We start from the raw sequence: 21,935 nt of genomic DNA on the forward strand, positions 1-21,935 counted from the left end.
AGGGTGGTGCCATCTCCCTGGTGTGTCACCTGAGCTGACTTTCAGCCAGAAATAAGTTTGCCCTTCACCAGATGTCTCTGATTTGCAGCTTTCTCTCCACGTGCTCTGTCTGAGGACAGGTGCCCCCCTGTGTGAGGTGGTGACCCCACAGGGAGGACTGAGATGGGTAGAGAGACAAGCAGACGTCCTGTCCCCGAGTGCAGTGCTCAGGAGGGTCACTGTGGTCATCATTTCCCTCTTCAGGCAGTGTTTAAATTTGAGAAATAAAATTGGTAAGACTGAGAAGACCAACTGGGAGTTTTCCCTGGAGCATCGTTGGTTCGCTGTGTATTGGTACCTGTCTTCCAGAAACCAGAAACAAGAATTTTTTTTAAATCAACGTCCCGTTTGTGGCCTTAATGCTATTCTAGAAGGGTCATGTGTACCATTTTATAGGGGAGAGGATCAATAATGCAGTGTTCTGTTTCTGTTTTTGTTCTGTGCTCGTGCGTGTGCGTGCGTGCGTGTGCATGCCTGCGTGTGCACGTGCGTGTGTGTGCATGTGCGTGCGTGTGCAGTTCAGCCAGCCTTCTCAGCTAACGCCCTGTGGAAGACAAACTCTGTAAGTGTGGACAGTGTAAGCCGGCAGCGATCTTCGTCAGATCCGCCAGCTGTCCATCCACCGCTGCCCCCTCTCCGCGTGACATCTACCAGTACGTTTTTTTCCTTTTTCCTTTCTCGCTCTTGGGCTTTGTGCAGCTGGATGGCTGGGGGGTCTCTCGGCAGCCGCTCGCTGCCGGCTGCCCAGCGCTGCCTGGGGGCCTGTGGCTCTTCTGTGGCCCCAGCCCTGCGGCCGCTGCCCCCCAGCAGCAGACTCCTGTCTGCCTCACACCCCACGGGGGCCCTTCACTCTCCTGCTCTGTCTCCCGAGCACTTCAGCAGCATTTCTGTCTCTCACACATTGGCCCCGGGGCTGCCTTTGGCCATTGGGTGGTTCTCGACGCTGGGGAGTGTTCCTGTGGATTATGATCTGGTCTGTGCTCTGCCCTTCAGTGTCACATGTCCGTGCCAGTCTCAGCACCCGGGGGAGGGGAGGGGCTTTTTTCCAGCTTCGAGGTTGGTGGGGGGTCGACTGGACCGGGGTGGTGGGGGGGCGGGGGCAAGGCCTGGACGCTGTAGGAGGGAGGGGCTCTGGCAACGCGGGGTCAGGGATGCTTTGAGGGCGCTGAGGGTTTACCCTGGTTCCCCCGGTTTCCTTACCCGGAGTTAAGGGGGGAGAAGCCCAGCCCTGGCTGTGGTCGGTGTCATACGTGCACTGGAGGCGGAGCGGGCACGGGGTCTTCGGGACGCTGGGGCGGGGGGCACCCAGCTCCGGCACACCCAAGTCAGATGGCATGGGCCGGGTCCTGGGGGGCACCCAGCGGGTCTCAGAAGCCCACTTTCACACTCGCAGTCTGGCGTCGGGGGGGCTGTAGATCTGCATGCTAGAGTCTGCCTTTTGACTTTCCTTTTAAAGCAGAAAAAGGAGAGAAGAATGACAAAAGAAGGATTAAATCGATCCCTCCCTGGTCAGCCGGCTCCCAGTGCCCGCTGTCCTGGGAGAGGGGGGCTGCCAGGTCCTCGGGGATCAGCGTCCAGGCCCGGAGCAGGTCTCCGCCCCCCGCGGCGACCGCGGGACACCAACGCTGGACGTTGAGGGGAGGGCTGCTGTTGGCCAGGGAAACGGGGAGGAGGCGTGGGCTCGAGACCGGGCTCCCTGCGCGCTTGGGGAAAGCAGCGACCTCCTCACCTGTGAAACGTAGAGAATGATACAGCTCATCCCGCTGCCCTCTCGCGGACTGGGAGCCTTTCCAGCTAGTTCTTTGCAGCGTTTCCTCAGACTAACCGGCCAGCGGCATGGGTGGCGCCCCGGGGCAGGACCGGCGCCAACCCAGGCCGGGCCTCCTGCTGGTCCCCGTGGAGGGCGGAAACCCACGGGGGGTTCTAGCTGAGAAAATACTCCCAGGCTCATAGAGGCATTTTAGTCCCAACTTGAGGCTCAGAAAGACTCCCCGCCAGCACTGTTTTCTGAAAAATCATCAATGAAAGTAGGTTTTTTCCTTATGAGGTAGGGGAAGGAAAAAGGAAGCCCTTATCACAAGAGCCTCGGGTGAGAAGGCTGGGAGGGGGGCGCCTGAAGTGTGACCCTCCGCGTTTCTGTCCTGTCCTCTCTCCGCAGACCCCCTGGCTCCCACGCCGCCCCCTCCGGTAGCAAAAACGCCGAGTGTGCTGGAGGCCTTGAGCCAGCAGAGCAAGCCGACGCAGCCCGGGCTCCCGCCCAGCAAAGCCCCGCCACCGCTGCCGCCGCAGCTGCCCAGCCGCCTGCCCCAGAAGAGGCCTGCTCCCGGGTAAGGCCACTCCTCTGCGTCCCCCTCGGGCCGGGCCGGCCCGGCCGTCCTTGCTTCCCAGGGGCACCAGCCCCGTAACTTCACCTGCTGAGATTTCTCTGACGTTTGAAATCTTCCATGTCTCTACTACTGTGACCCCTAAGGTCGGGTGTTACATAACTAAGTGGTTATGCTTCAGGTGTCTAAAAAATAATCAAGAATGTTTAAACTGCAAAAATTTCATACTGATGTACATCTTATATCCACATGATGAATTTAGATTTCTGTTCAGTACAGACACTGGGATTTGGGGAGTTAAAGTCCTCAAGACACGAGGCCTCTAGGTCTTATTTGTTGGTCACTCACAGGATTATCTCGACTACATGGACCCTCTGTAGTGCGGGGCATGTATTTCCTACAAACAAGGACATTCTCCTACATAAACACGATACAACCAGCAAAATCAGGAAATTAACGTGGATGCTACCTTCCAAAACTCAGACTCCAGGTATATTTAGACACGCATGATACCTAAATACCGTCCTTTACTACAGAGGATTCCAGTTCGTGGCTCTCAGTCTGGATCTTTATGGTGGAAAATGGTTCCTTTTTAGTGGAAATGATATTTAGAAGCCAAGATCTGGGTGCTTAGTGTCTTCTTTGCTGTTGGAGTGTCACTGCACTCAGGCAGGCCCTCTGAGTGGTCAGAACTAGGGACACACACACACACACGTCTGAGTGGTCAGAACTAGGGACACACACACACACACACACACGTATGTGTGTGTGTGGAGAGCCGTTCGTCCCTTGCTTGTCCCCATCCGCCTCTTCTGCCCCCCATCCCCTCCCATCACATGTCAGGCCCCAGTCGTGTGCCTGGCTCTGTGCAGAGAACTGGAATAGGGTTCCTCTCCCGGCTCATCACAGACACTCTTGTCACTTGTCCTCACTTTGAGAGTTGACAGAACTGGTGTCACACCTTTTGCAGGTGGAAATGCATTTATCCAGGCCCACCCGGCAAGCCTGAGTTAACAGACTGCTGTCTGCCAGCCCTGGGAGCCCCGTACCTGCGTGTCCCTCCCAGTGGTGCTGGGACGTGCCGGGCCCGGGGTTCATGAGGCAGGGGAGTGCTGAGCCATGTCAGTCACGGCGGTTAACAGGCAGCAGGGGTCACAGAGTCCAGAGGCATGGATAACGCGGGCCAGCGGTGCTCGGACAGGTCCTGGCAGAGCCGCCAGGACTCTGGGGTTGATACTGCCCCACCTGACACAGGAGGAGACCCAGGCCGCGCGGGGAGGAGATGGGGCACATCACGGCTAGAGCTGGTTAGTGGTGCCCAGTTTCCAGCCCAGACCCAGGGCATCGGCAATGGGCTCACATGGGACAGGAGAGCTGCAGGAGGAGCCTGGTTTGGGAATTGGGAACCTTCGATCTAGCACTGCCCTCTGGACCTCTCATTCCTTTTTCCAAGGGAAAAAAAAAAAAGGTAGTTGGATGGCAGTTGATGAAATCAGCTCAACCGTTTTCAACTTGAACACAGGTCCTTTAGAAAAGGGAGTGAGGCGGAGTGGTAACGTGCTTTGCAGGCCTTGGGCACCAGTGAATCTATTTTCCCCTTCTTTGTAGGCCTGACAAGTCAAGCCCACTGATCAACAAAGGCCAGCCAAGAGGACCTGGTAATTATTCCATGTGAAACTGGGTTACTTTCTGCTGGGTCTCGGGGGCAAAGTGGAGGGTGTTTCCTGCTGTGGTGAACCCCTGGGTCAGGCCCGCTGTCCTGCCCTGGCAGCCACCCTGCCCTCGCAGAACCTCTGGCGCCCCTGCTCCTGGGCTGCTCTGTCCCATGCCACACATTCCTGTCCCCCTCTGCCGATGGGGACGGGGGTGTGGGGGAGCCCTGGCGGGGTCTGGGAGTCAGTGGAGGAGGTTATGGCATCTGCCTCACTCTGTGACACCTGCAGACCGGCACACTCTAGGGAGGTTGCATGGAAGTCACAAGGTTCTTTGGCCTTTAGGGGACTTTCCCTCAACAGTTAGGAAATCTCAGGCAAGTTGCCTTGTGGCTGTGACAGACGGCATTTATGTCGTTTCTATCTCGTGGTGTTGACTGAAGGGCATATTGTGAAGTCCGTTCATTTTGGCCCTAAAGCAGTGGATCTCTCTGGGACAGAAACTCTGGGTCCTCTGTCCAACGCCGTGGTCACGCAGCCACCGGCGCCCATGCCCAGGAAGTCACAGGCGGTAAGCGGACGAGCCCCTTCCTTTCTGCCTCTTTGCCCTGGCCAGGAGCGGGTGGGTTATCGTCCAAGGGCTCAGAGGAAACTCTCCCTCTTCCCCTGGTTGGGGTGGGGGAGGCTTCTTCCTGGGTACCTGGTCCTTCGGATTGGAGCAGGATGCAACCCAGAGCCCACAGCCAGTGGGCTGGGCCCTTCGCGGCTCCAGGACAGGCCCCCACGTGCCCACCAGGCACCGGGCCGCCCCGCTCCCTGCTCTTTTCCCTCCTCGGCTGGCCTCCTCCTGGAAGTCCCCCTGCCCCAAGCGCACTGAGCTGCCCATCTTGACACCCGTGGGCTCCCAGGCCTGCGAGCGGCCCTCGGGACCAGTTGGAAGCAAGGTGGCCCAGTTCTCTGCCCTGGAGCAGACGCTTCCCCGCACACTAAGCTGTGAGCCCTCTTCTTGACGCAGAGCAAGCTGAAGCCCAAGCGGGTCAAAGCCCTGTACAACTGCGTGGCCGACAATCCCGACGAGCTGACGTTCTCCGAGGGGGACGTGATCGTCGTGGACGGGGAGGAGGACCAGGAGTGGTGGGTGAGTTGGGGCCTGGGGGTCTGTTCCCGGGTGGCGCCCGCTGTGCCCGGCGCACCTCAGCTGCCCTTTCCGTGCACCCACTTCTGAGTGGGGTCCTCCCTCGTCAGGGCGGACAGGCCACGTGGGCTGCAGTTTGCAGAGTGCACCTGAGGGTTTGCGATGAGGCCTTGGCTTTCTCGGTAGTGCCTCTGCCCGGCGTTGCAGGCTTGGTGGAGTGGGGCGCAGGGGGAGAGCTGACCCGGAGGGCAGAGACGCTGGGTGTCGGGCTCGTCCTGAAACCAGCTGTGGCATCTGGCGGGGAGCTGGAATGGGATGAGCGTGGCGCTTCCCCTGATGACCCTGAGTGTCCAGCCCCGGCCAAGGTCAGGCTGGGTGACCTTGGGCAAGGTGGTTATGTTGCTAAGCCACAGCCACCTCGCCTGAGAAAGGCCGGTGACAGCACTGTTGCAGCGATGGCACAGCAGCCCCCAGGGAGAGGTGGCTGTCATAAACTGGGCAGTCATGCAAACAGCTCCCGCACGCCTGGCAGCGTCTGCCGCCTGGGGGCCACTAACGGCCCAGCTCTGGGGCTTGAGCTCAGATATCAGATGGGTCATGGTTGCCATCAGGACGTAGCCAGGACTCACGGAGACAGCTCCGCTCTCTCAAGGGTGAGGGGTGTTGGTCAGAGTCCCTAGCCAGGCACCCTCCTGGGTGAGCTGTGTGTTCTCTCTCCAGGGCCTTTGTGAGCCAGCTCGGGGCCTGGCACCACCTCTGGCATGGCTGGTTCAGGGGTCTTCTCGTGGCCTCTCCCCTCGAGGGATTCAAGTGCCTGTGGGTCCAGAGCCCCCTCCTCTGTCAACCTTGCTCCACGCGGCGCAGTCGACGCCGCGGGCGGCAGAGGGGGCGGCAGCTCCTGGTGCCCCTTGGTGCCCGTCCAGGGCTCTGCCCGCCCACTGCCCACATGGCCCTGAGACCTGAGGCAGGTCTGGCCTTCACACTTGTGTACAACCCACCACAAGGATGGGGCTCCAGCCTGACACCAGGCTTAGGCATCTGGAAAACACCTGTTCATTTCAAAAACTGTGGCAAAATCAGAAAGCTATAAAGAAAGTAAATGCTGTCTATAATCTCAGGGCATCCCCCCTCACACACACAAAAATAATAATTTAAATTTTGGTGATTTCGTTTTAGATGTTTATTTAACTACTTAATTTACATCGTTGAGATCAGACTTGAGGTATAATTTATATAATTTTCCCAGAGGAAAAGTAAATGGATTTACTGAAGTGTTAAATGCTTTGACTACATTTAAATAGGGCCAACTCACATTTGCCACTTTCTGTGACTTGGCAGCACACAGACTTGACATTCAGTTTCTTCATCCATTTAAAAAAAAACAAAACCAAAAAGGGAGGTCGGGGTGGTGGTCTGATCCTGTGCTGCCTGCCCCCCGAGACCACCAGGACCGCGGTGGGGCGTGTGCGCAGATACCGACTCCCCGCGCGGATAGGAGTCCCTGCGGGTAGTAGGCTGGCACTATTTGAGACGGGAGCGAAAGGAAAAGCAGTTTAGATGTTGTACCCAAGTAATTCTTTCCCAGAAGAGATTCTTCCAAACACATCTTTTTTTTTTTTTTTCCTCCAAATGCTGTAATGCCCTTCAAAGTTTCCAACATTTGGAATTTGTGTAACATAACCTTTTTATTTCAGATCGGCCACATCGATGGCGATCCCAGTCGCAAAGGAGCGTTTCCCGTGTCATTTGTGCACTTTATTGCTGACTAAACTGCTACTGAACAAAACCACTTCTGTTTAACGTTACGTCTCGTCTCATTGTTGGTACCAGAGCTCTTGCCAGATAACCTGTTTTATGAATTGTATCGTACGGTAGCCCACTTTCTCTAAGGCCACTGTTCTGCTTTAAAAACTCAAAGGCAATTTATATATATCAGTGAATTGTTTTTATAATTCGTGTTTTTCATGAAACATTGCTATACTTTTATTAGGAAAAACTGAATTTCCAAAAGGTGAACTGAAAAGTTATTTTAACTAAATAATGAAGATTCTGAATCTACAGCATTAGTTGAACCTAAAAATGTTTTGAGTGTGGGAAAGAAACTCGTCCTGTTTTTCTTGGCCCACGTCTGGGGTTGGTGACCTTTAGCACAATTATTCTTCTTAGGAAGCCAGGAAATTGTTGCTTTCAGAGTCCATAGCCAGCCCGCACTTTCTGCATAAGATGCTTCAGTTCACCTTTAAAGACTTTTTTCTCTTTAAAGATTTCCTTTGAAATGCACCCAATGTTTACTGGAAATGTATACATAAGCGTTGTACTTTCCAGCCCTGGTGTGTGAGGTTGCAACGATCAGTGTACCCTGCATGTGTGTGTAACCTGTCGTGAACAAGCCTACTTGACCCGACTACAGATGGTTTATTATGGCGTATGTCACAGCAGTTAAGTCAGCTCCAGATTATATTAACTGCATTCCCTGAATCTGGTTAAAAACTAAGGATGATGGACCGCAGAACCGTTCTTTAAACGAGTGTCTACACTGTAGGTGTTTGGGATTTGCCTTCCCGGGCCTCCCTCGTCACACAGCTAGAGCACCGTGGTGCAGACCGACCCCCCATATTACCACAGACTTGCTGTTTCCTATCGAGTGTACCACCGCCTTCCCTTTCTAGCCCAAGAGAATGTCCACTCAGTTTAGTGTCTTGTATTTATATAATATACCAACAGGAATGGGAGTTACACTGTCTTGAAATTTAATCTGTCCATTTGTTTGTAATCAAGAGCATATCAGAAACCTGTAGGTCCCAGGTAACAGAAGACTCTCAGACATCCCGGTTTTACTACTGAAGTCCATCGTATCATTCTTAAGCTACTGGGGGTGGGGGGATTAGGTTGTATATGATAAAATCAAAATTCATTAGTTTAATGAACTTGACTATCATACCTCTCTTTAGTAATTGTGTAAGATTCATGGTAGGTATATTGGAAATTCTGGCACTCTTAGAGAATAAATAGGCATATGATGACCACTTAGGTTTTTACCCAAAGCGAAGGAGGAAATTTAAGACGAGGCTTGGAAAGCAAGGAGACGATGCTGTTACTGCATTTGTTACGATGGTACATTTGATTGAAGCAGCCTGTCTTTATTATGCAGGACTCTTGTAAGTAGAGAGCTTTTTTTTTTTAAATTGCATTGTATTTTTTCATTGTTATTATAAAGGGAGACAGCATAAACTGGAATGTTTTATGATGTTGTATGGCAACTTGCCTTTCAAAGTTCTGGGGGAAAACGTGTTAGATCTGTAATTAAAGTCTTTTTAAAAAGCACTACATCTGTTTTCACTAATTGTTAATTTCTGTTCTTGAACCCCTCATTTAGTTAATTCTTAGATTCCAGAAAGTAAACAGATGTTTCGCACAGCGCCCTTCCTATGTATATTTTAATACAACGCTCCCACATCTGTATCTTACAATCAGCCTTCTGACTACTTGGTGCCAGCTGCGTAAGGACTTAAAGTTGACTCCTATCAGCATGCGAACACCAGTCCCACACTACTGTATCAGGCTCGCTGGTACGTACATATCTAGGAAGTATGTTTCCAGTCTACAGTCTGGTGGGGCTGTTGTGCAGTGATTAACACTACTCTCGCCAGAGGAGAAAGTATATTAACTTCCCTACTAATATCCTTTCCTAGTTATTTGCTCTTTGCAAATTAAAAAAAAAAAAAAAAAGCAACTGAGAGAAAGGAAAACATTGTAGATATCTATTTATATTTAAAGTTTACATGTCATGAACTTAGCTGCAGGATTCTGGCATTTGGCATGCCATTCTCCATCAGATCTGACTTCTAGGGATGGCGACTCAGAAATCTGTCCACAGACTAATGGTTACTGTGTGATCTGTGAAGGGGTGGGCGGGTACCACGGTCCACAGTGTGGATACTGTCTGAGATGTACGATATTCAGTTCATTCACTTGATTACTTCGGTCTAGTTGCAGCGCAACTGTATATATTGTATAACCTAAATCAGTTCTTATTTTCATTGTCCTATAATTAGAGCATGTTTAATAAGTCTACTCTTCTTGTTAGCTAGTCCTTTGACTGGAAAAAAATAAAATACTTTTAAATGGACATGGTGTTTTTCATGTTTTTAATCTTTAGTAAAGCACTATATATAAAAACAGTCCTTTAAAAAATACACTAGCCTACTGAACATGAGATTCTTTACAGTGTGTGACTTTTAACATGAGCAGTAATCTTTCAAGGTTTTACTACTTCTAATTACCCTGAAGATGATTATTGTGGTTTACCAGCATGTCATCCTGACAGTACACTTTTTAAGTTTTCCTCTTTGTGACTTGAGCTGGCAGTGTCACCGTTTGAAACCAGCGTGTCCCAGCCAGTGCTGCAGGACAGACGGCCTTGGTCGTCCTCAGAAAGTTCTCCATGTTCATTCATCACCGAGGGCACTTCTGCGACACATAAAGGTTATTAAGCTCATTTGTGTTTAAAAGCGACAAGTGACGTTGCTCTTTTAGTCCTAGTAGGTAGGTAACTTCATTGAGAGTTAACTCGCTGTTAAGTAAGACACATTTTAATAGAAAAACAAACGACTGATATTTTATATATTGCGTTTCTTCAGAAAATCTAGAGCAAAGGATCGCTCATATTTCCAAAATAGTTCAACACCACCGCAGATTGAAAACAGAACTATTGAGAAAACAGCTGAGCTTGCACATGAAGTCTACTTCCCCTTGATTGCAGAATTCAGGGTTTCTCAGATGTCAATACAGAGTCAAATGCAGTGGATAAAACTTTGCAGATTGCTTGTGCCTGTTCCTACGTTAAGTGAAAAGATACAGTAAGAGTTCATAAATCTCTTCCCAAAGTAAACGTGACCCTCCTAACGCCTCTCCTGAAGCTACACGTCACCAGGTTTGGAAAGCCCCGGACCTGGCCTGCCTGCGTCACCGTGTTCCTCTGCCCCTGCAGGAAGTGCACGCAGTGGTAACACAGGACCCCGTGGCCTTGGGAGGGACCCTCATGAGTCAGAACAACAAGGTACGGAAAGGCGTGGCTCTGCCCTGGAGGACACACCGCTTTCCCTCACCAGCTTTACATCTGCTCCCGGCCTAACAAACAGCTCACAGCCTGCAGGAGGTCCGGCCCGGCTGACCTGGGGCCTGATTGATACACTCATTTCTCTTGTTACGCCAGGTGTTTGCTAGGCACATGGCGGAGAACATCTCTTCAGCCTTTGAGAAGACTAAACAGCCTCTGGTTTTGCCACTTTGTTTGATGAATTATTAGACTAATGACCAAGGAGACTGAAAACCTCACCAGGCTGTGGCACTGGTAAACCCACAGGTTGTATTCTTCATTGCTCGCATCTGTGGTCTTCAGAGCCAATAAGCTTTTTCCTGCCCCCAGACCATCATCATAACACACCATCCGGATGATTAAATACAGAGCATGCCGATGCAAAACATCCTGCAGAAATCAGGGAAAAGAAAGACCACGCTATTTTACATGTTTCTCCATTCTTATAATGCATTTTCCTGTGCAGAATTTATCATGAGGTTTTAAACTGAGCATATCCATCCATGGATCGGGCAGAAAGTATAGTTTCACAGATTTTTCACCCAAAGGGACATTCTAGGATGATCAGTTATGGGCCAATTTGCCTTTAGGATCATACCTTCCTACTTAAGTTCTAGGAAGATGGAGTGAGATGATCTAAGTTTACGATCCCATCCTCTATGCCCAGCTTCCAAGCTGATGCCTGCTCTGCATTGGCATGGGGTCCTAAGCTGAAATTGCATTAGGGGACCAGCCGGGGGACGGGAGGGGATTGGCTTGGGCCCTACACACACAGAAGCAAAAGCCCCTATTCATTTACCCTAGGAAATTGGTCAGTTTTAAGACCAGGTGCCAGAAATGTTTACAAACCAACCACTCTGCAAACAGAAGCAGACCTAACTACAAGAGGGCCCTTCCCGGCCTGAACTCCCCAACACTTAAAACACATTTCCCCCTTAATTAAATTACTTACATACTGATCTGACGTGGATACTTTTATACCATACTTGGAAACTCCCATAATAAATTCTTCCTCCAGAGGAACAAAAGGCAACTTTCCATCTTGCTTTAAAGTAAAAATAAATTACATAATATACATTTTAAAAAATTATGTTTCATTCCTAATTCTGATTAGTCAATTTTAATTTTAGCATCTGGCCATCACAAACCCAAACCCTTTAAAGAATGTGGGGCATACAACAGCCCAGCAGGAATTTCTCTCCAAAGAGGCAGAAGAAATATCCCCCCACCTGTTTTACAGTCTGCAAATTTGACCAAAACTCAGATCCATGTACCCCGTGCTTACTGTTAACCCCAGTTACAAACGGATACTCCTCACAGATCCCAGCGAGGCTTAAATATTTACATTAGAAACATTAAGGCCCTTTACTCACAGTTGACACTCATGTCAGCACATTTAATGACAGGTAACAAGCCACAAGAGCCGTTTTTTCAGCCGCCTAACATCTGACCCGGGGGTTGGATACGTCTGCTATTCCCAGCGCCCCAGGGCTTTGGACAAGTAAACGCTGCTTGAAGAATGGTTACCCGGCTCTCAAAAATATCAGTATTTTGAGCTATTCAGAAACAAGTAAAACAGCAGATAATGCCTGATGGTTTCCCTAGCAGATGGTCCAGTTTTACCTGTTAAGTAACGCCTAACTTGCCTTCTCTAAAATAAATATGATATTGCTGGCAATCAGTAGATATTCCATACGGTCAGTGTTTCTGTGGAACCATTTGCCTGCACTAAAGAGGTTATGGTAAATGGGCCACGTCCACCGACCTTAATTCTTGGGTCCTCACATGCAAGAGTGAACTCTTGCCAATCATTTCTCACAGCAGGTTAAATCAATTCCGAGAACCAACAGATGGGAGAATAGCAATGCTATCGTCAATAATGGAATTCTGATAAGCCCCATTTCTAGTGATGTGAGAAATTGAGCAGTCCTTGTCAGAATGAAAATCCTAGTGTACTTTTGGGAGAAAACGTTATTAGCGATCTTTCAGTAGAATACTTAGATTAGTTGCTGCTTGCATGTTGGAATGACTTTATATTTATATTAAATGGCAGATTAGATCAGCTGATTTCCCCTGAGACACCGGAGACTTCCTTCACTTAAATGAGGACATGAAACGGTGTATTTAAGGATCCCATCTCCATGAGTGAAGAGACTATATACTCTTAGCAGTAACCAGCACTCTATACATTGATAAGGGACTCTTCCCATTGCAGTAATATCCCTTTGTTAATGAACACAAAGACAAGCATCTTCTAGAAACTTGGGAAGCAAGTTACTAACTGTTGACACTATTAAGTCTGGCTCATCCACTCCCATCTCTGGCAAGGGTACGGACCTTACAATACTTGAGGCACAAACCTCACACCTTGATCTGTCTTAATTTTCACACTAAATTTTCCTTCGTGGTGAAGGAAACAGGGTATGAATAAATAGATACGGTAGGTCAACACCACTATGAATTAGATTATTCAAAGAGCTGAACCTAGTTCAACGGAGATACAGTAAGACTTGCCAGACTGTTTTAGAGAGAAGCTTGTGGTGTGTACCCAGCCACCGTACTCGGCTCCCCATTTAAACAGTCAGCCCCAGAAAAAGTGAAAAGCACTGTGCGAAGGAAGGGACTGTGTCCCTGTGTTCCTCTTCCACTTGGTATCCAAGGTGCCCTGTACCTCCTCTGACCCCAGCGCTCAGTAACAACATAACAGCGATAAAAGCACGGCTTCAGGAGAAGCAGTGAGGAGACCTGGAAGAGTGTTGTCTTTCTCCAAAGCCATGAGTTCACTCTGGAATCTGAGAAAATTGAACTTTTTTTTTTTTTTTTTTACCTGGGCAACATCTATATAATTTATCAGGTCTAGTGGCCCTTCGAGACTTTTTCCCTCGGAGAGTTTCAGTTTCTCAATGGCACCAACATATTTTATTCGAAATTCTGCACAGGTATCTGAATTACTGTTGCTTTGACCTAAAGGTGAAAAGAAAAATAGTAAGAGTAAGACTTCAAAAGAAATAGCTGCATTACAGGGTATCCTCAACCTCTCCCCAGCCAGGAAACAGATGGTGTCATCAGAAGTTAACCTTTAATAAAAATTTAAAAACTTTAAATGCAAACTTTTTGATGTCATGGGAAAGAATTAAAAATTTCACTAACCTTTTCCTCAGTGACTCACAATGTACTAAATATATAAAAATCTCAAAAGGAATAAATTATTACTATGCTTCATTTCTTCTTCAGAAAGAAGAAAACTAAATTGTCAACTTGACAGTGGCTGAGTACCTTTGTAATGCATATGACATTTAATTATTTTTTGGTTTCTTCTCCCTTTTTACCTTTCACTTTTAGCTTTCTTTCCTGATTCAGGAAACCTGATCTACCTCTCCCATTCGGTCAGAAAAGACCAGAAATTTTTTTTTTCAATGTAGATGGAATAATGCCAGACAGGAAGTCTCTTACAAAACAGATGGTAACAGGTGAAGGACTGTGTGTGCCGTAAAATCCAGCCAGTACAAAAGTACCACAAAGGATTTTACAACGTCTGCAATAGTAAAGGAATACTCTGTGGTCACTTTTAGATTATGTGTATGTAATAAAAAGATGCCCATGTTTTTAATGTTTTAAAGCATCTGGAAGTAAAGACAATAGACCTTATGCTACTATATTCCCTTTTACGTCTTCTCTCCCACTCCTACCACCTTTTATGGATCGAGTCGCCTATGATCCCGAAAGGAAAAGTGGAAGGATTTTATACAAGAAAATGAATGTAGTAGGTTTCCAATTAGACACCGGCTAGCAGGCGGGCCAAAACCACCTTGTGATTTCTGAAGAGCTGCTCCTCTGGGGAGGCTGCATCAATGTTTTCAAGGGCCTGTGACAGACGCTCCCCTCACGACCACATGCTCCTGGTGTTAAGTTTTTTTAATCGGCAGGACGTTGTCTTACCCCCCACGAAGAATGTAATTCCAAAATCATTCACCATCGGCCAGCCCATTTCTTACAGAGCCGTTTTGACACTCCTGAGCTGCCACCACGAAGTTTTCCACAAGTTTTTGCTCCACGACCATTAAGAGCAGTTTGCTCCAAGGCAGCGGCTTTCACACCCACCTCAACCCGCGTTCCACCAGACCTGGGACCATTTCTGGCAGGTCAGAGGAAGAAAACCCCAAATACTCAAGGACTGTTCGTGCTACTCTGGCAAAACTGCACAAGCATCAGTTAGCAGCCTTCGCCCAAATGATCCGCCCTCCGTACCTGAGCTCTTGGTGGAATCGGTATCGAGGCTCGCCACGGTGCTGGATCGAGAAAGCCCCCCAAGGCTGGAGTCTACAGACTGAGAAATAACAAACCAACAGAAAAATTGTAAATGCAGTTAGAAGCACTATCTTCTCTCAAGTTCTCTACCAAATGTTCAAATGACTTATTATAGTTGAATTAACACATATAAAATCAGGTCAATTATTCAGGTAGATCGACTGTGACAGATAAGACAAATTCCTTAGCAAACTTCCAAAAAAAAAGTCCCAACTGCTCTTCCCATCACACAATATTGGATAAACGTGAGGTCAACACTCCCAGTTTAAATCAGAGCCACTACCTGTATCTCCTTGTAAGATACCTGATATTTATGTCATATGTGAAAACCTACACCTTGCTTTTGTGATATTTCCAAAGAACCCCAAAAGAACCCTGTGCAGAAAGCAGGCAGGGAGTTAATATTATCCTGTTTTGTAAATGAGCAGAGAGACAGAGGTGAAGTGATTTACCCAAGGTTACATCTAGTAAACACCCCAGATCTCTAATCTATGTCTCCTAATTCTCACCCCAGCATCTGCAATGACTCCAACTACTACCTGGCCTACAACAGGTAAACACAGGCCGACTGGCGGACCAGAGCATAACTGCAATGTGAATTATAAAGAAAAACCAACAAATCTGTTAAGCAAAATTCAAAGAATCATACATGTTAATATAGTTTGTTCTACAGCATCATACTCTCATTTTTTAGAAATAACAGTAAAAACTTTTGATTAAACAAATCACTTATTGGGAACTCTCTGGCGGTCCAGTAGTTTGAACTTGGCACTTTTACTGACGGGGCCCAGATTCAATCCCCGGTCGGGGTACTAAGATCCCGCAAGCTGCACAGCTGGACCAAAAAAGAAAAAAAAAAAAAATCACTTTTTTACACTTCAAATCAAAATTAAATTTTAAAAGTACACTCAAATTTTTAGACGTTTAAGAAGTGAATCAAAAAATGTATCAAGCCTTATTTCTTCCCTTTCTTAATAATGGCACTTCTTGGAATATAAAATAAGAGCAGAGCTGTATGCACGCAGAAGTTCCACATCAATTTGTGTGGTACTGACAAATTGGGGAAAAAAACTAAATATTCAAAGGGTGAGGGAAGGGGGGTTGGAATTAAGATGCCGTTACAAAGTCAGGCTGGCTTCTGGGGCGTGTGGAACAGAGTGAGGCTCTGTGCTCCAAATTACCCCCCCGCACAGGAAAACCTAACAGGTTGTCAGAACCTAACAACCCTCAGAACAGAAGAACAGGAAGGGAGAAACTGGCCTATTTTTCTGAGGTTCCAAATTATAACGGCAGAAGCTTACATCATCCTAGAACACAAATCTGAGTCACAGCACCCTGCTTAGGAACCGCACGAGGCTCGCCATCACTTCGGGGTAAGACCTCCCTCCGGGCCCGTGGCCCTCCTGCACCTCTCTGGCCCTGCCTCCGCCACCTGCCCGGGGCAGCTGGTCCTTGAGGCATCAGAAACCGCGCTCTGGTCCTACTCTGCGAGCTGCAGGTCAGTACGTCTCCCTTTATCCACTTTCTGATCTAGAAAACAGGAAGCTGGGCCTGATTCCCAGGCTGAGGTCCTCACACTTAGGTAACAGCGGGGTGGGTCTCAGCTAGCTTCAGGAGTTCCGAAACCTGACAGGAAAAGGGTCAATTTTCCCATTTAAGACTGCACAGGACTCCTAAAATGTCAGGTTTTGGTGCTTTTGGTTATGTGCTGACAGCTCAGTGACAACACCGCTCCCCTCTTCTGCTGGAAACTCCAGAAGGGCAGTGGTGCGTGTGTCCGTCCCTGAGCGTGGCCATTGTCACCCAGGGCGCTGCCCACAGGCTGGTGAGAGGCGCCTCGGAGGTGGGCACCCGTGCGTGTGGGCTGAGGGCTCCTCTCCTGCCCCACCCAGTCCTGGCACTGGGCACCGAGAGCTCACACGGGTGGAGAATGACTTAGAAAGGCTCTCCAGTCCTAGTCCAGTGGACCCAGTGGACCAGGACTTGGGACTCGAAGGGCCCCGCACACTCAAATCAGGGCATTTGCCTCACTATCCAACTAACTCACCGTGACAAAACAGAATTATAATTTGCACACACACCTCAAACCCTAGAATTCAAGACATCCAGCTCCCTGATTGCCTGCAATTCCTGTCATATAAACAATTTAAAAATCAGCGTTTCAATGAGACCATTCGTAAGTCCTGACCCCTCTAGGTTAGCGGAGTTAAGAACTCCAGAAAATCTACCAAAACAAAATAAAATTAAATCAAGCGCACAAGGTGTCTCGAGTGCAAAACAATGAATGTGAAAACCTCTAGTTTGAAGAACATCAGCGGGTCTGCCGGGGTTAGTACCCTTCACGCAGCATCGGTCAGAAGAAACAAAATTCTCACCACTTAATGACTGCGGCCTCCACGCCTCAGCCCTACCTTGCTCTTAGTACTGATTTCACTACTCTGGGAGCTGCTACTGCTGTGTCGCTTTTTCCCTTTCCGAAACATCTTCCACCGTAGCTCGATCCAGAGGCACGCCCCCTGGAAGGACAAGCGTTGGTTAGATACACTGAGAAAAGCAACTTTAAATCCCTTTACACATAATAGGAATAAAAATAAATAAAAACCATCAGTTCCTCCCAGTTCCATGGCGTATTCCTTTTACTTAAAACATAAATATTTTCCATTGACCACAAGATGTGGGTATTAGTCTTTTTCATTCTTATTCTCTTTTTGAATCACAAAATTCTAACCCAATAAACCAAAAAGGTAGGAACCTTCTTGTCACCTCTGGAGGTGTGAAAAGCACTGTTCAGAAGTAACATCTAGTTCTCAATATATTCAAGTGTCTTCCTTCTCTTTAATCAAGTCAAGACGTTAGTAAAATATGTGACACATCAGTTTATCAACCAAGTCACTGTCTCTGGTTCCTGTTCTGTAAATGGCAGGGCTAAGAACTGAAGGCACTGATACATCTCGGAAACGTGCATTTTTCTTAAAGTCTCCAACTATCTTTAAGTAAAGGCTGACATGAAAACACTGCCAGGTGCTACCTCTCATCTCGTTCCAGTAGGGCCAGGGAAGGAGGTGACCTCAAGTTTCCCAGAGTCAGGCTTATGTATCTCTTTTTAAAAATTTTCGATTTCTCCTTGCACATTTCACAGGAGCACATATATTATACTTGGAAAATTACAAACTAGCCTGCATAATGTTTCATAGTTCAAGTACTTCTAAACACACTGTCTCACTTTATCCTCACAGCAACCTGGTGACACAGATGTTCTCTGAGGGTCTGTGCTGGAGCTCTCGGCCCCCCGCCAGGGGGCTTACAGAAGATAGCTTAGAATCTGCATTCTGTAGACAAGGGAACTGTGACCCATCTTTCAGGAGGATTTATGAATACGAGAACCTAACAAATGCTTCCTAAAGGTTAGTTCTACAGAGGGAACAAAGGAACCTGCTCACTACAGAATCCAACACTATCTTATCGTCTTCAAACGTTCAACAGACAGCAGTCTGCACAGATAGCTTCCTTTCATTCCGACATGGTCAATTCTTGTCAGAAAAACAAGGGATCTGAGGAAGGAAGAGAATGAGTAGACCACGGGCTGGTCAATGCACGCCCCGCTCCAACACACAGTTTCTCCCATTGAATGTGGAGGGCCCCCCGCCAAGTCCACTCACTACCATCTGACCTTAGGCCACTGACCCAAAACTTGACTCCTGAGCCCAAGCTTTTAAATCAGCCCCATCAGCCAACTTGTTTCTATATTTCTGCTTCATTTGCGGAGTAACGAGAACATGTGATTCATTCATTCGTTCCTGAGTAGCCAGTGAGCACCTACCAGGTGCTGGGGATACACCAGTGAACAAGACAGAAAAAGCCCCTGACCTCAGGGAGCTCACTTTTAGAGGGAGTAGACAGACCAACAGGAAAACCAAATACAAAACACATTATTTGGAAACAATCATTGCTACGAGGGGAACTAAAGCAACTTAAGGAGATAGTGATCAAAGGAAGGGGGGACGATTTTAGACAGAAAAAGATGTTCTGAGGGAAGCGGGAGTTAAGCCCCGAGGGAAGCGGGGGCAGCCGTGAACGTGGAGGAGCAGCGCCCAGCAAGCGCCGAGGTCCTGAGGGACGTCCTCTGGCGCACAGACCGGTGAGAGGCCAATATGACTGAGAATAGGAGGAGGAGGGAGAGTGGCAGGAGGGAAAGAGCCACAGGAGACCTTGCAGGCCACAGCGAAAGCTGGGGTTCTGTTCTGGGTCTCACAGGAAGGCTCAGGGGGTTTTAAAACAGCAGTCAGGTGATACGGTCAGATTTCTGCTTTGGAAAGGTGACTGGCTGCTGGGTAGGGCACTAGTTGCACAGGGTAAGAGTAAACAGAGGGGCTACGTAGAAGGCTTCCGTGGGTAATTCGTTGCAAACGATAGCCCTGCCGTCACAGGACACTTCCCAGTTAGAAAGAGGAGGCAAGAGGGCCTTACTCCAAGGTCTGCACAAAACTGGGTTAACCGGGCAGCAGAAAATACCATAATCGGATGGGCTAGAACGTCGCTGTATAGCATATTTAAGCACGTTATATTTTAAGTATATATAAGTACTCTCTCTATATATATATAAAACAATTTTAAATATGATTTTTTAAAATTTGATAGTATTGTTATGAAATCCTGAAGCATCTCTTCAAACCCCTGGAATACTAGAACGATTCGAAAATCACGACATAATAAGGCCTTTGCAACTCCTTAAGACTTTCTTTCCATCATCAATCTAGGAGCTGAAGGGGAAATGCATTTATGAAAACCTTTGACATCTGCCACTATTTTGATGCATGCTCTTAATTAAGCAAATCATTCTTGTCTAAATTATTCGTGCATAAAAATGAGACCGAAGATACTGTCACTTGGATGTTCCACAGACTCATCAAAGGCCAAAAGGCCTAAAGCAGAACCCATCCCCTTCCCCTCCACAGCTGCCCCTCTCCTCTCCCTTTCAGTAAATTCCATTATTTCTGGTAGAAACCAGGAAATCACCGACTCCTCTCTGTCCTCCAGCCCTCATATCCAGCCAAGTCCAAGACGCACTGATTACACGACCTGAAGAGTTCCCTCATCCATGTCTCTAAACAGGGCCTGCATCATCCTAGACGATGGCTACATAGAAATACTTTTTCATTATGTGATGAAAGCAATGGACCCTTAACCCATAAAAATGCACAAAGTTTGGAATGCAATTTAAGGAATTCACAAGCCATCAGGAGATATTTCAAGGGTGAGGGACCTTGTCCTGAGACAGGCTGGGACCTGGGACCCTTTGCTGCAGTGATTGCAAGTGGACAAATGTCTTCCCGAGTAACAGATACAAAGAAACTATAAAGGAACTAAAAATAACTGCGTGCATGCACGTGCAGTTGGGGCAAATTATGGACAAGACACAAAAAAGGCCAAAAACCCAACTGCCACTTCTGAAGAGCAGAGAGCCAAAGCAGTGTCCTGCGCGAGCCCCCTGTGCTCAACACCGCCCGGGGGTGGGCGAAACACCTCAGCCGCCCCTCCGCCCGACCCCTGGACACACCCCTACCCTCACCCCATGTAAGGGACGAGCTCGCCCCCACCGCTCGGGCCCCTTTTGGCGGGGGCGGGGGGGCGGGTAGCGAGCAAGGGAACCTGTTACTTGTTTTCGCTCCCCTCCTGCAGCTGCAGGAGCCCCAGTCAAGCCCTGCCTGAATTTCTGGACTGGCCTCTTAGCCATTTCTACTGATTGGGGAGGCCAAGAACCCTGGTCGGTATCAGTCCCAGCTGGACTCCTTGCCGCTTCAATTCTGTCACCAAGCTCCAGCTGAAATGATTTCTTTAAAACTCAAGTCAGATGCCATTTAACCTGCTTAAAATCTTTTGTTGGCTCCTCAAAGTTAGAGACTGAAGTCAGGCTCTTTGCCAGGACACGCAAGGTCCTCCATGACCGGGCTCGTGTGGACCTCTAGTCTTATCGTCCACAACCAGTTTCACACTCAATCTGTAAGGAATGCAAACTGGCTTGCGGTTCTCAGCATGCACTCAGCTCCCCGTTTCCACGCTTTGCTCCTGCCATTCCCTCTGCCTAGAATGCCCTTCCACCTTCTATTTATTTGGCTAACCGGTCACCTTCCAAGACTCAGTTCAGCCTTCTCTTCTAGAAAGCCTCCAGGTTGGGCTACGGGATGGGTATTCCACAGCTTGAGTTTATACCTTGATCTCAGCATTAGTCGGCTACTGTCTACTTGTAACTATCTCACTCAGAACTGTGAGCTCATCAAACACCAGGGCTAGGTCAGCTCTGCATATCCGATGCCTGCTACAGCCTGGCAGAGGCCATGCTTAATGAACCGGAGAACCTTCTTGTGAGATAACATCCAGATGACAACTCCCACGTCCTGAGCACCTACCATCTGCCACCCAGCTAGGTGATATGTTTTATACACTCACACACACACACACCCTTATGCCATCTGTGTATACCTCTGACCCTCTCCAATGACCAGCAAGGTTGCAGTATCACAGCCCCTTTCCAATGAGGCAGCAAAGCGCAAAGTTGATGAAGCAGCTTGCCCAAGGCCACCAGGCTGGTAATGCATGGGGCCAAGTTTGGAACCTTGGTAGAGTTGGCTCCAAAGCTCTTTCCAGACCCCGCCCAGCTCCTGTCGGGAGCGCCTGCCACGTGCCGGTGCTCAGTAAACAAAACAGACAGCAACCCCGGCCCCGCGCTGCGGGGAAACAGCCACGACGCGCGGAGGAACCAACAGGATCCCGCACAAAAAGTGAACGCTCTCCATCGCCCCTCAAATCAGAGCCTGACGTGAGGAACGTGGGGAGCAGCCCCGCGGATGCTCTCACTCCATCACCCTTCCGACTGGACCCAGACACACGCCACACGCCACACGCCACACCCGTCGTCACGGGAGCTGCAGTCCTACCCCAGACAGGAATCGGCATCGGAGCACTGCCTCCTCCCGCAGGCCCGGGCCCGCTCCTCGGCTCCCACCGCCGGCCCCGCGCCGCCTCGGGGCCTGGGTCCCCCACCCAGGGAAGGCGGGTCCCGGTGGAGACCGCGGCCCCCGCGGCCCCACCCATCCGCCCCGCCGCGGGCCTCCCCGTCGGCGCTGCCCTCGGGACCCGCGTTCCCGGCCAGGCTCAGCCCGAGCGCGGCGAGGGCCGGGCCTCACCTCAACGCCGACTGCGGCCGGGGTCAGACACCCACAGCCTGGACAGCCAGAGCCGCGGCAGCCACTCCAGGTCAAAGCCCCAGGGCCCGCTTTTCAAGCCCCGTGGCACCGCCCGCCGGGCCCCGCCTCCGAAGCCTCGCGCAGGCGCAGCCCTGACCCCGCCCTCGGTGCCCGGACCGACCCCTTGTTCTACGA

At 49.1% G+C, this 21,935-nt stretch overlaps 2 protein-coding genes across 7 annotated transcripts in view; one reads left to right on the forward strand and one right to left on the reverse strand.

Moving 5' to 3' along the window:
* The window catches only part of ASAP2 (ArfGAP with SH3 domain, ankyrin repeat and PH domain 2), a 155,474-nt gene extending 147,080 nt beyond the window's left edge, over positions 1 to 8,394 (forward strand). For 2 of the 4 annotated variants that reach the window (XM_082642048.1, XM_082642050.1), the window contains exons 23-27: positions 2,198 to 2,366; positions 3,972 to 4,021; positions 4,495 to 4,586; positions 5,031 to 5,153; positions 6,845 to 8,394. In XM_082642048.1, the coding sequence (XP_082498174.1) occupies positions 2,198 to 2,366; positions 3,972 to 4,021; positions 4,495 to 4,586; positions 5,031 to 5,153; positions 6,845 to 6,919 (509 nt within the window). In that variant the 3' untranslated portion in view covers positions 6,920 to 8,394. Of the gene's footprint in view, positions 1 to 557; positions 693 to 2,197; positions 2,367 to 3,971; positions 4,022 to 4,494; positions 4,587 to 5,030; positions 5,154 to 6,844 lie in introns of all 4 variants that reach the window. The other 2 variants (XM_082642051.1, XM_082642049.1) reach the window with 2 other exon arrangements.
* An 890-nt stretch (positions 8,395 to 9,284) lies between these two features.
* Positions 9,285 to 21,887, reverse strand: ITGB1BP1 (integrin subunit beta 1 binding protein 1). Of its 3 annotated transcripts, none has more exons than XM_082642056.1 (7): positions 21,741 to 21,887; positions 16,968 to 17,072; positions 14,497 to 14,575; positions 13,076 to 13,212; positions 11,201 to 11,293; positions 10,489 to 10,638; positions 9,285 to 9,620 (listed from the first exon to the last, which is right to left on the reverse strand). In XM_082642056.1, the coding sequence occupies exons 2-7, from the start codon at positions 17,037 to 17,039 to the stop codon at positions 9,606 to 9,608; spliced, it is 546 nt and encodes a 181-aa protein (XP_082498182.1). In that variant the 5' UTR covers positions 17,040 to 17,072; positions 21,741 to 21,887; the 3' UTR covers positions 9,285 to 9,605. The 3 variants fall into 3 exon arrangements, with proteins under 3 accessions (XP_082498182.1, XP_082498180.1, XP_082498181.1); XM_082642054.1 differs by lacking the exon at positions 9,285 to 9,620 and adding an exon at positions 9,721 to 9,987 and having other exon boundaries at positions 21,741 to 21,885; XM_082642055.1 differs by lacking the exons at positions 9,285 to 9,620; positions 21,741 to 21,887 and adding exons at positions 9,721 to 9,987; positions 21,492 to 21,617.
* Positions 21,888 to 21,935: the final 48 nt, after the last annotated feature.

Source organism: Mesoplodon mirus (assembly GCF_964341445.2).
Source record: "Mesoplodon mirus genome assembly, chromosome: 14".
NCBI classification, from domain to species: Eukaryota; Metazoa; Chordata; class Mammalia; order Artiodactyla; family Ziphiidae; genus Mesoplodon; species Mesoplodon mirus.

What these genes read in the sequence shown, in the direction of transcription:
- ITGB1BP1 (XM_082642054.1), bottom strand. Translation starts at nt 17,039, where the DNA reads ATGTTTCGGAAAGGGAAAAAGCGACACAGCAGTAGCAGCTCCCAGAGT. An exon ending in AAATCAGTACTAAGAGCAAG is followed by an intron (nt 14,576 to 16,967) that starts GTAGGGCTGAGG and finishes GTTATTTCTCAG; the next exon opens with TCTGTAGACTCCAGCCTTGG. An exon ending in ATTATATAGATGTTGCCCAG is followed by an intron (nt 11,294 to 13,075) that starts GTAAAAAAAAAA and finishes TTTACTTTAAAG; the next exon opens with CAAGATGGAAAGTTGCCTTT.